Raw genomic sequence first — 14,712 nt, 5'->3', positions numbered from 1 at the left:
ATCTGTTTTCTCTTCCATAAAAACGGGGGCATTAATTCCTATTTCTTCGTGTTGTTAGTGGAATCAAAGGAACTCAGGGATGTGACCATGTCCCCCATATTAGCCCCAACCCCTCCCCAGGGGCAGTGGCTATGAACGACGGTGGGAAGATGTCCTTCGAGAGGGAGGCGGTACCCAGTGGTGGCTCTGGAACAAAGCTCAGTAGCTGCTGACAACAGCTGGTAAGAATTCTGGGCCTGGTCCAAGCAGGAGGAGAAGGGACGGGCTGAAGAGTCACCTCTGGCCCTCCTCTGTCACCCTTCCCTGCTGACAGCTGCTGGGGCCTCAGGGCCAAGGGCCCCACAGCAGGAGGGGGGTGGGAGCAGAATGGCTGGGGTCATCTCAGTCCCTAGGCTGTCAACTACTCAAATCCCAGGGTCCCTGGCCCTGCTGGGCCCACTGGCCAGGACACAGGCCTCATTCCTGCAGCCCTTTACCCAGTTCCTGGGGAAGTTTGGGGGGGGAGGGGGAGGGATGGAGCAAAGGTCTGTGGGCCGAAGAAGCCTTGCCTGGAGGCTGGGCGCCCCAGAGACCCTCTTTGGGAGGGGTGGATGGGCAGGGCCAAGTGGGCACGGGGTCCCGAGAGAGGCCTCGTGGTGTTCCTGGCAAATGGCCAGGGTTGCAGGCCCTTCAAGGAGCTTTCTTGGAGCCTGCGAACCTGGCCTTGCCTGGCTCCACCCCAGGCCCCTCTTCGCCCCACAGTCCTGCTCCCAGCACAGTGCCAACCCTTTCCAGTTCATTCCAGCCCACGCAGCTCTCACTCCTCTGAACTCTTGCATCCCTATAATTACGCCTGGCCATATTTTCCGAGGCGTATGTGGAGAAACAGTTTAACAAAGGATCCCTGGGCCGCTTCCAGGTATCAGAGGCAGCCTGGGAGATGTAGTTTGGATGCACAGGTATTCAAAGCCTGGGGCATGTTCATGGTTTTCAGGAAGACTAGTATTTTTCTTAATAAATCAAAGCCATCCTAGGAAATGTGGGTTGGTCACACGCCACTCCACACCACTTGGAGCTAACTGGACGCCCTAGCCTGGCAACTTCCGAGCTGTGTAGCCCTGGGCAAATCACTTGACCCCTCTGAGCCTCTGTTTCCCAATCTATAAAACAGGAATAAAAATGATCACCTTACAAGACTGCTGTGAAGATTTAACAGGACAACCTGTCACTTCCTGCCTTTCCGCCCCTCCCACCCCCACGTCCCCATCCAAGAGCTCACAGGCCCAGAGAGTGAGCTCTCCAGAAACCCCTGGGGAAGAATAATTCCTGCAATGCTTCCCCCACCCCCTCCAGGCGAGGTAAGGCTCAAGTGAAACCTGCCTGGGAAGCCTTCCAACAGATTCCTGGGTCCCGTGCTGCCAGGGATGGGAGGGATCACCTAACCCAAAGCCCTCACTTGTCAGAAGGGGAAGCCAAAAAAGAGCTCAGAGACGGGAAGGAAGGACATCAGGGAAGACCAGCTAGTGCTGAAGAGCCTGAGTTCAAATCCCATTCTGTGACACTGCCCATTGGGTGACCTTCCCCCTTTGAGCTTCATTTTAGTGATCCTGCCCCGCCCCCCAAGTGTTGCTATAAGGATAAGATGGCTGGTGTATGCAGAGTACTTGGAATAGTGCTGGGTACTCAGATAGGATGCGGGGGGCTCCAAGAAGAGAAATCCTAGCAAGTTGATGGCAGAGGCAGACCCAGGACCCAGGTCTCTGGCTCCTAACACAGGGCCCTTCTCCTTCCATCATGTCACCTCCTTCCCCTCCTTCCTCAAGCCTGGGGTGTGGGGCTCCACAGAAGAGGGCTCCGGAAGGGCGGCATCAGGCTCGGTCTTTGTTCAGGGGCTGATCAGGGCCTGAGACCCCCATCTCAACTCTGGGACTTACGGCTGGTCCCTCCAGCAGGTCCTAAAAGCCCCAGGCAGACCAAGGCTGAGGAAAGGGCAGGAAGGGTTGGCAAGCCAAGGGTGCACGTCCTTGGCAGGGAGAACTCCAATCTCTCAGGGACTCGGGTTACCGGAAATGGTAAATCTCCCACGGCCTGCCACCTCCGACCAGGAATGTCTGCCGCCCGCAGGAACATCCTGTCCAGTTGCCTCCGGACAGCCAAGGGACAGCCCAGGACCTGGGCCCACCCTGGGGTCCCTACCCCACCCCTGGGGTGGCCAGTTGACCCCTGGGGCTCCCCAGCCAAAGGGTACCTGTCATTCTGGGGCAGGAGAAGAAAAGGCTGGAAGGGGCACCCCCAAAAGACTGAGAACCACCCATAAATCTGATCCATTCACTCATGTCAAGTGTAGATTCTGAACTCCAAATCTGGGTCAAAGTTCTGATCTCATTACCTCAACACAGGAAGTGGTGCAGAGGGAGCTTTGGGGCAGGACTAAGCCGGCTGGAAGCCCGGCGCTGCCATCTTCCAGCTGGCGAGCTTTGGGCAAGTCACCGAGCACCTCCTGCCGCCCGTCTCTGACGAGTGACAAAGCTGTGACGGGCACCCAGTGAGATTCGCGGAGCTGAGGGTGAGTTGCCAAGCACAGGGCCTGGCGCAGAGCCAGGGCCCGATAAATGGCGGCGATCAGAAGGACCAGGAAGAGAAGGCAAGATAACCAGTGACTGTTACGTGCACAGGTATCATGCGCCACATGCGCCTTCTGCCCTCACGGAGGTGACACTCGGCTTGGGAATCAACGGGACCATAAACTAGTATTTGTCAAATGGCAAGAGTGCTATGAAGAAAAATGCAGCAGGGTGAGCCGGACAGGGGACTGCCGCAGCGAGGCCTGCTATTTGACACGAGCCGGTTAGGGAAGGGGACGGCGATGTGACAGAAGCCAGGGCACAGTGGAAGGGCACTCAGGGAACAGGGAATAGCGGCTGTATAGGCCCCAGGGCAGGAGTATCCTTAGAATGTTCTGAAAACAGCCAGGAGGCCAGTGACCTAACCCTCACAACTGCCCCGAGAATGAGGTATAATTATTATCCCCAGCCCCTGGATGAGGCCCAGGAGGCTCAGAGAGGCTGGCCCAAGGTCACAGAAAAAGTGGCAGGGCCAGGATTCCAACTGTCTTTCCCAGCAAGATATCCAGGGGCTACTGTCCCCAGAGCTCCCATGGGGCGGGGCAGGAAGGGGAAAAGCTCCTAAAGTGTCCGAGTCGGAGTTCCGACTTCTCCAGACTGGCTGTGTGATGTCAGGCGTCATGCCTCCTTGCTGGGCCTCAATGGCCTCAGCACTCGTGGGCCTCAGATGCCTGTTTGTCCACCTCCCAGCTAATGAGGGAGGGGGAGAACTGAACATGATGCTCAGAGGTGACCCTGAGCTTCTTCGGCATCTCAGACCCAATGCTCCTCCCCAGACAGGTGTGAATGCCGCGTGTAGACCCTACCAACTCGAACTGCCCAGGGTGACCTCCTGCCTGGCCCCTAAGATTGTCCATCCTGCCTGTGCCGGCCCGGGCCTTGTCCCCACTCAGCGCCCGGGGCCCGGTCACAGCTGAGAATCTGTCCTGCACTCCAGCTCCAGACATGCCCTTCATCCCCAGGACCCGGCCCAGGAAGAGCTCCTGGTTGTCCTGACCAGGCAGAGGCCCACGATCGGCCTTCATAACCAGGGGTGCCAAATTAGGCCGCCCTCGAGGGCACAGGGCCAGACCCTGAGGCCCGGCCAAGTGCAAACAACATGCTTGGCGCCCAGATACGGGAGTGTTAGAGCGGGCAGGCTGCCCACTGCCTCCGTCACAACAAACCATCATCTTCATCCTGCCGAGAGGGGCCCAGGCACCTCGGCTGGGAGCAGGGGACTGCCAGGGGAGGCCTCCTCCCTCACCTCCCTGCCCTCGGAATGGGCCCTGGGAATCTCGGAGACTGGACGTGGAGATTCCAGATGCCAGCAGCTGAATGGGCAGATCTGCAGAGACAGCTGAGGGGAGTGGGTGGGAAATTAAGGGGGAAAGGGAGCCTTTTTTTAACATGGGTGGAGTCAGGGGAGGGAGAGCTCCCCGGGGGCTGAGGAGAAAGTGGGGAAGGCACAGAGGGAAAATCTTGTCCACCTCCGTCAAGGCTCACGGGTCTCCAAACTGGGGGTCTCCAAACTGGGACGGGGAACCAGTAACAATGACAACAGCCACCCTTGCTGGGTGTGTAGGGCCACCCAGTAGAACTCTGTGCAGTGATGGAAATGTTCTGTTTTACCCTGTCCCATGAGGTAGCCACTAGCCGCCTGTGGCTACTGAGCACTTGAAATGTGGCTGAGGCAATGGAGAAAAGAAATTTTTTATTGTAAACTTCAATTTTACTTTATTTAGTTAAATCTTAGATTTACTAAGCAGTCACATGTGGCTAGAGCCATCATACTGGGCAGTGCAGATTACCCCATCACCAATCCTTCAAAGCAAGCCTAGAGGGAGCTGTCTCCACTCTACAAAGGAGGAAACTGAGGCTTGCCGAAGGCCACACAGTTGGTAAGCCGCAGAGGGGAAATCAGAACCCAGCCTGGCCCTTCCACTGTGTTCCCCACCCAGGGTCATTGTCAATGCTGGAAAAGACTCACGGAAATTGTACATGTGTGGGCGATAAGGCTGCCCAGTTAATCAGGACATCAAGTCTCTTGCTTTTGGCCTGAATTCTGTCAGCTCCGCCTGTTACCACACGTTGACCAGAAGCTCAGACAGGCCATTTATAAAAATCTTTGATTTCTTGACATGAAGAAAAGGCAAAACGATGATGGAATAATCCCGACTGGTTGAGGAGCCAATTTTTGAGAAAACTGGAAATCTTCAATGACAAGAAAGCTGGACTTGGCCTTCCCGGCCTCATCACTGCAGACCCCATGCAGCCCCTGGCCCCTGAATGTCACTCCCTCTCACAGGGCACATTTCTTGCCTCCAGGCCTTCATGAAGGCTGTTCCCTCCTCCTAGAATGCTGTTCCTATGCCTCCCAACCTGATCTACTCATCTGTCCTTCAAGGCCTGGCTAAATCACCACCTCCACTCTGAAGTCTTCTGGGACCGCCCCCCAAAGACATCTTTCTCCCCCACACATCCCCCCACCCCCAGGACTTAATTTATACCTTTTACAGGACTAGGGATTTGGTCTTAATTATAGCCACTTGAGTAAATGTCTCTACTCTCCTGCTGGAATCAAAGCTCCTTGGGGACAAACACCAGGATGGGTTTTCCCACCTTTTATATCTATTTTAACTTTTAGAGATGTCCCAGTGCTGAGCAGCAACTAGTGGATAATAAACATTTACCAAAATGAGTTGAATTATACTAGTCACTTAGAAGTCTACGGACTCAATTTCTTATGGCTCTGCCCTCATGTTCTGTGATCCCAACAGGCGAGTCCCCTTCTTACTCTGGACCTCCATTTGCACATCTGTAAAATGGAAGGCAGTAATAGTACCTGCTTTGTTGGGAGATTATTTGTACTTATTATATGTATTTAACAAATACTATGTCCCAGGCACTTGACAGATATTATCTTCATAACAACCCCATAAGCTAGGTATGATTATTACGATCCCCATTTTATAGAAGAGGAAGAAACAGGAAGTGGAATTTAATAGATGAAAGAGAGAATGCAAGTGTGTGGCATGTGGTAATAAGTAGGAACATTTTTATTTCCGGATAATAAAGAGTCTGCAGAATGGGGGGGAAATTTAGGATACTTCCCCAGGGCTGGGTACACAGTAAGTGTTCCTCAAAATATTCGCTGCTAGATAAACTCAGTCTCAAATGTACCCGTGATGCACAGGGTGATCCTGGGCAGCCCCTGCTCTGATCCCCTGACCTGTCGGGCAGTGACCACTGTCTGTATCCCAGGGCACATCGTAGAGAACCTCTTTCCTGCCCCATCTTTCTCCAAGGATGGGAAGTATGGAATGACTTTGGAACGACCTCTGTCTAGCTGTGCCAAGCCCAATGGCGCATGGAGATAAGGAAGTCTGATTAAGGGGCGCCTGGGTAGCTCAGTCGGTTGGGCGTCTGCCTTCGGCTCAGGTCACGATCCCAGGCTCCTGGGATCCACCCCCGCATCGAGCTCCCCGCTCGGTGGGGGAGCCTGCTTCTCCCTCTTGCCCTGCTTGTGCTCTCTCTTTCTCTCTCTCTTTCAAATAAATAAATAAATCTTAAAAAAAAAAGAAAGTCTGATTAAATCTCAAAGGCAGGAGATACTCTATTTTTCTTTTTTTTTTAAGTTTTATTTATTTGTCAGCGAGAGAAAGAGAGAGAGGGCAGGAGATACTCTTGATTTTCTCCAGTCCTGCCAGGAACTTTGACATACTTCTCCCCAGCCCTAGCCCTGCCCAAAAGAGGGGCAGAAAGGGCAGAATTGGGAAAGAGAATGAACACGGATGGAGCTTCTATGCTGGTCATCTCTCCACGCCTCAGTGTTCACAACAGATGACAGTAATCCCCACATCACGAGGGTGGTTTTCAAGATAAAATGAGACCACCTTTATTATGTGTCTCCTAGGAGATCTCTTGGGGATACTGCTAGCACACCCGGGCGATTCAGGAGGTTTGGGTGAGGCCCCAGCGTCTGGTGCATGGACCATCCTTGGAGTCAGAACACCACCTTGCATAGGTTATAATAAAAGTTAGCTCTGCTTTTTCTTCTGGAGCTTTAATCCTTAAGAAACATCCCCAGGGGGTTGGAACCATTTTCGCCACTGATAATACTGAGGTTCACTGAGGTTGAGTGACTTGCCCAAGCACAGAAGTCTAGAAGGACACAGAAGCAGTATTCGGGGCCAAGTCTGCGGATCCATCCTACCCAAGCATCACGCCACCCCGGGCCCCACCCGCCTCGAGCCAGAGGCACAGAGCTGAGGACACAGCAGCCCTGCCCCTCCGCCACATCACCAGCCCCTGCTGGGCCAGCCAGGGCTCTGGGCAGGGGCCCAGGCTCCCCCAGACGAGGCCCTGGGCCATCACCTCCACTCCCCCAGCGGCCTCCCCCTTCCATCGCCTTATAAAGTGACCTGAGCAGCTCTTCTCCAAGTTGCAGTTAATTTTATATGAAGCAAACCCACTGTCCTGTCACTGCGGCCTCAGCCCCACGGCTTCACACATTCCTTCTGGAGCAACATTACCTAATTTAACCATAGCCCCTGCTCTCCGGGGCTCTCAAAATAGCAGCTGCCAGTGGGGGAATATGCCCTAATGTTATCAAAATAAACAATCCTCCCTCCTCCCCCACTTAGCCTGCACCAACCTCAGGACCCAGCCCCGGGGGGGGGAGGGGGGCACAGGGAGCTGGGGGGTGGCACCGAGGGGGCCTGGAGGAGACCCAGAGAGCCTGCCAAAGCCCTGTTCTCTCCAGCCAGCCAGCCTTCTCATACATGCCCTCTTCAAGCATGTTCTTGGGATCTCCCCATGCCCCACCTCCTCCCAAATCCCCCAGCCACAGGCCCAACACCCATGGGCCACCGCTGCCCTGGTTTTACCCAAGACTAGGATTCACTTTCACTTTCTCCTAATAAAAACTATAACAGTAATAATTTCTTCCATTCCCGGGTATTAACTGTGAGCTACATACTTTCTGCACCTTGCTCCTGCTGACACCTGCAAAGTAGAGATTAGTATTCTCTCGTTTCAGATGAGGAAATGGGTGCTCAGAAAGGTGAAGTGACTTGGTCACACAGCCAGAAGTGTCAGCCAGAGTGGGGGTGAGAAGCCGAGCCCAGCGGCTCCAAAGCCCTAACCCTCACACCGCCTTCCAGCCGGGACTCCCCGGCAGGGTCTGAGCCCGGGTGAGGAGGAGCACAGGGGTTCTTCTGGGCTGGGGGCGGGGGCGGACGAGCTTGCTCACCTGGTGTATGACTGTAGGGTCTGCTCACATGGCTGGCACCAAACCACAGGGGCCTATTATGCCTAGCTCATATTTCACCCAGATCCTATGGGCCCTAAGTCTGGCCTCAGGGCCCCAGGGCCACAGGCTGGCCTGTCAATCTATGACTCCAAGACCCTCCCACCCGCTCCCCACCCCCTGCCATGTGCCTCAGAACTGGACTGCCACATTAAAGCAGGGAACACCCATGCCTCTTGCTAACATACCTTGGGTGCAACCAGTGGTTAAGGAGCTTCGAGGGCGGGCCTCCCTGCCCCTGCTGCCCAGAATAATCATTAACTGTGGCAGAGCGAAGGCAGAGAGCTGAGGCAGGAGTCCCGGCGGTGGCTGGGGTGCTGAGCAGCCTGGTACTCCAGGGGGTGGCCTGGACCACCTGGTTTACTCGGGCTGGCCAGGAAAGCTCAAGGTATCACTAGGGCAGGTGGCCAGGCTGGTGCCTTGGGGGCATTTACAAGAGCCCAAGCTCTCTATTCCCTCACAACCTGTCCTGCCCTGCTCCCCTCTCAACACTGCGAAGACCCCGTAAGCGAAGAGCGCTGGACAGAAGAATGGACCCTGGGGCTTGGGGCCTTCTCAAAGGGCGGGGGGAGGAGGGTGCAGAACAAAACGGAGCTTCCAGGTTTACCTAGGACCAAGTACCAGAGGCAATCCTCAGAGGGGGGAAAAGAAAATCACAAAATAATGGCTCCTGTTCTTTGTCGACTGTCTCCTCTGGCTGCAGATTGATATGATCTCTAATCTTCCCCCCAAATCCCACCAAGAAGGTATTACCATTCCCAGCTGACAGATGAGGTTCAGAGAGGTTAAGCCACCAGCCCAGCATCACAGAGCAGTAAGTGATGGAATTAGGACAAAATTCACGGCTGTGCCTCCTGCCCATGACACTATCCCAAAGTACAACCTGCAGAGTTCAATGGAGCAGAATTAACGGACGGGGGGCTAAGAGGCCACCGAATGAGCCCCCTGAGTCCTGGCCAGAAGCCCCAGGGGTGAGAGAGCTGTCGGGGTGGGGGTGGTAAGGAGGGCACCCCTCCCCCCAATCTGGATGTACCAAGTAAAGGTGGTCCCTGGGGCTTCCAGCATCTGTCAGGGCAAGAGCTGAGCCTCTGGAAGATGGGGGTGGGGTGGGACCTCTTTTGGAGCGCCCAAGGGAGGAGGGTGGGACCTGCAACCCCCTCCCCCAGGAGTTCTCCATCCTGCTCCCAGAGAAGAGAATTCCCTTCAGTTGCTCAGGTGAAACCAAGGTGAGGCCCGGGCAGGCTGAAAGCTTTGATCTTATCACACATTCCTGCCCCAGCCTTCCCTTCCTGGCTCCCCACCTCCCCCCCCACTCCAAGGTGGAAACCCAGGCTGACTTAACCCTTTCCTCCACTTCCCGAAATCAAAGCCAGGCCAGGGCTGGTCTCTACCCCCTCCCCCAGAGGAGTGGGGAGAGAGGAAAGAGGAAAACAGGAGCTTCGGGCCCACCCTCTTCGTTCAACTCAACGTCACAGAGCCCCAAACCTGAACTCTGCGTGCAGCTTCCATTTCTTCTAAATTAAAATAATCAGGCTCAGCATAAATAGCCCCTGTGATTTTCCACACCCATGAGCTCATCTGAGACTCCCAACGAAACTGGCCTGCTCCCTTCTCCAGCCCTGTGGGTCTTCTCTCCTGCCCTAGCCCAGGGGGCCTGTGCCCCCAGGTCCCCTCCTTCCACGACGAGAATAGACTGTGAAGTAACTATTAACAAATGGGGGCTTAGACGAAGTCACAAAGACTCCAGATTTTCTCACGGAGGCCGCGAGTGGCCCAGAAAACCTCTCCCCCTGCCCCCACACCTTGTATTGACTAGTCCACCACCCAGCTGGCCTCCCCCTGAGACTATAAAGCTCCATCAACCCCCCCTCCCCCGCGCTGGTTTATTCCTAACACAGGGCCCCGGTCTAGGGCTGGCACTCCATGAATGTTTGCTGAATGAATGAATGGCCCCATCTTGCCTCTGGGGGAAATGAAGCTCAGAGAAGTCAGACGACTTGTCCTGGATCACACAGGCAGGGCCAGGGGGAGTACAGGAATCTCGTGACCCGGAATCTAATGCTCATTCACTACACATTGACAGCACCCCAGCTGTTCGCTCAGCTGCAGGTCCCCGAGGGGCACAGAGGGAGACCCATGTGGGCAGACCACTGCGGGGGGGATCCCAGGCGTGCAGGCAAGGGCAGGTTAGGTGTAAGGGAGCAGGCAGCCCCTCCATCTGGTTGCCTCTTTCAGGGCCTGGCACCTGTGGGCTGGTAGCGTCAGTGAAGGAAGACGTGGGATTGGTCACATGGTAGGCTCTGAAGAATGGTGTAGCACCAGCCCCTGAGAGGAAGCCAGGAGTTTTCACCAAGAACTCAACATTCCGTCCCTCTGGGTCGGCAGGGGACCAGAGAGAAAGAAAGGAGTCCATTTTGTGGGTAGAAAAATCAAGGCCCAGGAGGGAGGGTCAGCAGTTGGCTGGCAACTGAGTGGCAGCCTGGGCCTTGACCTCCTGCCTCCTGGTCTGGCCAGGTAAAGGGTGGGGGACCGGGATGGATGTCACCTCAGCTATCTTGGTGGCTTCCTCCCATTCTTTTCCCCGTGTTAATGACTCCAGCAGCAGGCCTGGGCCTTCCTGCCCACACACTTGACAACAATGTGAATCTACGGACAATGGGGACCGATGACTTCTGGCCCCCTGCCCCGGATGCCTTCCTCCTCCACCAGCCAAATCCTCTACGCTCTTTAGGGTTCGCTGCCTCCACAAAGTCTTCCAGGTACCTCATGCCAAATCGATCTTTTCCGTCCCTGACAATCTTCTCCTGTCTGCACTTTGAGTTGCACTGGGTGCTTATGGTTCATGGATCCAGGACCCAGAGGGTCCTGAGAGGACAGACCCTGCCTCTCATTTCTCCCAGGAGGACTGACAGATGTGGATTCAGCTCCTACCTTCCTCTGCACCTGGCTCTGTGATCTTGGGCAAGTCACGGCTCTCCACTGAGCTGCTTCTCATGGGAAATGGGGGTATACTCCCAACTACACGGGAGAGTTGACAATGCTGATAAAACACCTAGCTCGATGGCTAGCAGACAGTAGGTCCTCAGGCAATGAATGAATGAATGGGAAAATTCCTGACTCTTCCACTGCAGAGGGATGCTCAAATGACACAGTTTGGGACTTAAATGTAGATTACACCTTCCAGCTGGGCCACATGGTTCTGTGCCTTGTATTTCACCCAGGTCCCTGTGATGGAGGTGGGCACACGGCCGGCTCCAAGCAGGCCCCATTAGGCAAAAATTCACTAACTCCAAATGGCAAAACCTGCAGGTCCCACAGGGAGCTTGGGACCTGACTGAGAAGGATCCAGGTTCCCAAGGGTCTCAGTCCCAGGGAAAGCCAAATCCATCCACCCGGGGGAACGTTATCACTAAGTTGGGTTGGAGGCCAAGGGGCAAAAGGCATCCAAGCCTGCGTAATAGGAACGAGATAAGCCCACACGGCAGATGTGCAGCTTTTTCCTGTACCCTCTGCTGAGGCCAGCCCAGTCTGCCTCCTCTGTGTAGCCTGTCCCAACTATGCCAGCCCTGCCTGACTGCCCTCTCTCTACACCCAACAGGCTGGATCCACAGAGGGAGGGATGACAGCTTTGGAGGCAGACAACGTGGGCCCCACTCCCAGCTGTGCCACATATAAGAGGGATGAATTGGGCCAGCCATGCCCCTGCTGTGCCTCAGTTTCCCCCTCTGCAAAATGGAGATAATAATGTCAACCTTGAGATTTCTGGGAGGATTATATGCAATAATGCTTGCTGGGAGAGAGCCCCGTGTGGGGTTTGGCTCCAGATAGGGTGGTGGTTTTTAATCAAGAGAAGGCGTGGGGCGCCTGGGTGGCTCAGTCGTTAAGCGTCTGTCTTCGGCTCAGGTCATGGTCCCAGGGTCCTAGGACTGAGCCCCGCATCGGGCTCCCTGCTCCACAGGAAGCCTGCTTCTCCCTCTCCCACTCCCCCTGCTTATGTTCCCTCTCTCGCTGCGTCTCTCTCTGTCAAATAAATAAATAAAATCTTTAAAAAAAAAAAAAAGAGAGAAGGTGTGCGTGCTCGCTGAGCATTGGCTGACGGTCTAGGTGACTGAGGTCACTGGGGAGGAGACCCTGGAGGTCCCAGGGCAGAGAAGACACTAGTCTGTCCTCAGGAAACTCCTAGGTCTCTGTTCTTCTGGCCCAAGGGTCACAGGAAGGCAAACAGCAGGAGAGGGGGAAGAGTCTGTGAAGTGACAGAGGCCACTGTGGCCAGGATTTATGAAGCCAGTATTTCAATCCATCCAGCCCAGCGAGGCATCCAAGAAGAGGCATGATCCCAGTTCCCAACTATTTGAAAACTGGAACCGCCAAACAAGGAGAGGGGATGAGTCAGCTGGGGTGAGGAGGGGAGGCCAGCAGCAGCAGGAGGTGGGGGCCAGAGCCAGCTCCTTGGGGGTGAGTAGGGGAAGGCAGGGAAGGGAGAGGTGGGGTCAGGGACCCGGCAGTGGGTTGGGAAGGGGCCAGAGGCAGCTGGGAATTCCCAGCCCCACGCCAGGAGACCATCTGTGAGGTCACCCAAGGCCACCTCTGAAGCCCTCCCCCTGCCAAGCCCCAGGCCACCTCCCCCTCCCCACAGACTGGGACTGGGGGAAAGATGGGGAAAGAGAGGCCAGATGCGAAAAAAGCAAACACCTGGACACGACACACCCTCGTGGGGGAAGGGGCAGGTCTCTACCCAGCAGCCCAAGCCCAAGGCACAGGGTGGAGACACGGGTCACCAGGCACTCGTGTATCTCTTTCCCTTCATCCCGCTGCTTCTCTGTGAGCCCACAGGGGTCAGAGTAAAGAGCTGTGCAGCCCCACCAATCCTGGCAACTGACCTGCTATAGGCTCCCTCGGGACCTCCCTGGACAAGGTCTTATCTCCTCCAGTGCGGGCCTGAAGGACGACGGGGCTGGGATGGGGTCCCAGGAAGCCCCCGCGCCATATCTGTTAAGATGCGGGAACATCCTTTCTGCCCCCGTGGGAGCTACTTGGCCACGCCTCTTGTTGCTCAGAGCCCACCAACGGCACACATCTGGGAAGGGGACAGCGCGTCCACAGGCTTCAGCCTTTCCCAGGCCACACCCTGGGGTGTGCCCCCCTCCTGCTCCCCCACCAGGAAGGAGCAATCAGAGTGGAAGGGTGGACTCTGTCCTGCAGCTGTGGGCGCAGTGGGGGCAGGGGGCAGTGACAGATCAGATGCAGTTACATCCAGCGCACTCGGACTGCGCGAGAGAGAAGCGACGGCTTTCTTCTGCCCGGTCATTCACTCCACAAGCCCAGCGCGGGGCCCGGGGCAGTGGTTTGCAGCAGTTTTGATCAGGAGAAGGCGTGCGGTGCTGGGCCCTCGGGACCCTTAGTCAAATTTATCACTCTGGCCTTGCCCTCAGCAGGAACAGTTCTCACAGAACAGCCACCACTTTTCAAACACCTATTACATTTCACACACTGAACGAGGTGCACCTGCAGGGTCTCACAGTCCACCGGGAAATGGGCATCATGATCCCTATTTATAACTGAGGCTCAGAGACACAGAGCAACTTGCCCAAGGTCACATGGCCAGTTGGGGCCGCGCTAAGACGTGAAGGCAGGGCCCTTTGAGCTCACACTTTCCCTTGATCACAGTGCCCGAGAAAGGGCTCTGAGTCCAGTGAGGAAACAGACAAGTGGAAGACAGCAGTGTGGGCGCCCCGGCTTATGCCACATTCTCCAGGTCTCCGCAGAGAGCAGTGGCTGGGACCAAAGCAGCCCCTTCTCAATCCTCAGCAAGGAGCCCGGGCTTTCTTGGCCTGCTGGCTTCTCCAAGACCATTAATATATTCACTTGATAAATGTTCACCTACTGTTGCCTAGCACCAGGCAAACTGCAATGAACAAAATTCTGAGTCCATGTCCTCGTGGAGCTTCCCTGCTACACTAGGGGGAAGACAGTACGTTCTAAATAACACATAAGCACCTAAGCATGAGCTCAGGCTGTGGGGTCCTCAGGGGCCAGTGCCTGCAGCTCCTTAGATGCACATTTGGCAAGACCCCCCGCCTCGCACCCACTTCACAGGCCAGTGTAGAGGCCCCGGCTTGGTCCAATGCTGCCCCCATCCCTAGGCCTCCCCCTCCAACACTTCCCGGAATTTTTCCAACTTAATTAGCGTCTGCTCCACCCTTCCGGATGCTCATGTCACAAACCGTGGAGACTTCCCTGACTCCTCTCTTTCTGTCCCACCCCATACCCGATCGACCCATCCGCAAATTCCGTCAGTCCTAACTTCAAAATATCTTCAGGAATCAACTGCTTCTTCCCACCTCCCTCGCCCTGGTATGAGTTCCCCTTGTCTCGGGCCGGGATCTCTCAGCTTGCTTGCTTTTGCCCTTGACCTTCCACATCCTCTTCTCTGCACAGCAACTATAGTGACCTCTTATCTCACTCAGAAGCAAATCCAAAGACCTTCCCATGGCCAAGGCGCAGCACTTGGACCATGCTCCCCCCTCACTCACCCTGCTCCAAACACACGGGCCTCCTTGTTTTCCGCGGATATGCCGGACACCCCTGGGCCCTTGCACTAGCTGGTTCCCTCTGCTTGGAGTGCCCTGTCCCCCCCAGGCATCTGTAGGGCTCACACCCTCACTTCTTCAGATGCTTCCGTTCAAGTATCATCTTCTCAGAGGCTTTTCCTGACTGCCTCATCCCACCTCATCACTGTCCCCACTCTCCTGCCCGCTTTATCTCTCCTCGTGAGCACTTACGGCTCTCTGACATACCGTCCTCCCGACATACCGACAT

General features: G+C 55.5%; 1 protein-coding gene across 1 annotated transcript in view; it reads right to left on the bottom strand.

Moving 5' to 3' along the window:
• The window catches only part of HSPG2 (heparan sulfate proteoglycan 2), a 92,758-nt gene extending 78,046 nt beyond the window's left edge, over positions 1-14,712 (bottom strand). The window contains exons 1-2 of the mRNA XM_073903584.1: positions 14,707-14,712; positions 14,427-14,519 (exon numbers count right to left, since the gene is read on the bottom strand). Coding sequence (XP_073759685.1) covers positions 14,427-14,519; positions 14,707-14,712 — 99 coding nt within the window. The remainder of the gene's footprint in view (positions 1-14,426; positions 14,520-14,706) is intronic.

Source organism: Callorhinus ursinus, unplaced genomic scaffold (assembly GCF_003265705.2).
Source record: "Callorhinus ursinus isolate GAN/ISIS: 27379988/994484 unplaced genomic scaffold, GSC_fseal_2.0 scaffold18, whole genome shotgun sequence".
In the NCBI taxonomy this organism is placed as follows: domain Eukaryota; kingdom Metazoa; phylum Chordata; class Mammalia; order Carnivora; family Otariidae; genus Callorhinus; species Callorhinus ursinus.
The sequence above is the reverse complement of the archived record's forward strand: the minus strand, read 5'-3'. Positions and strand labels throughout refer to the sequence as shown.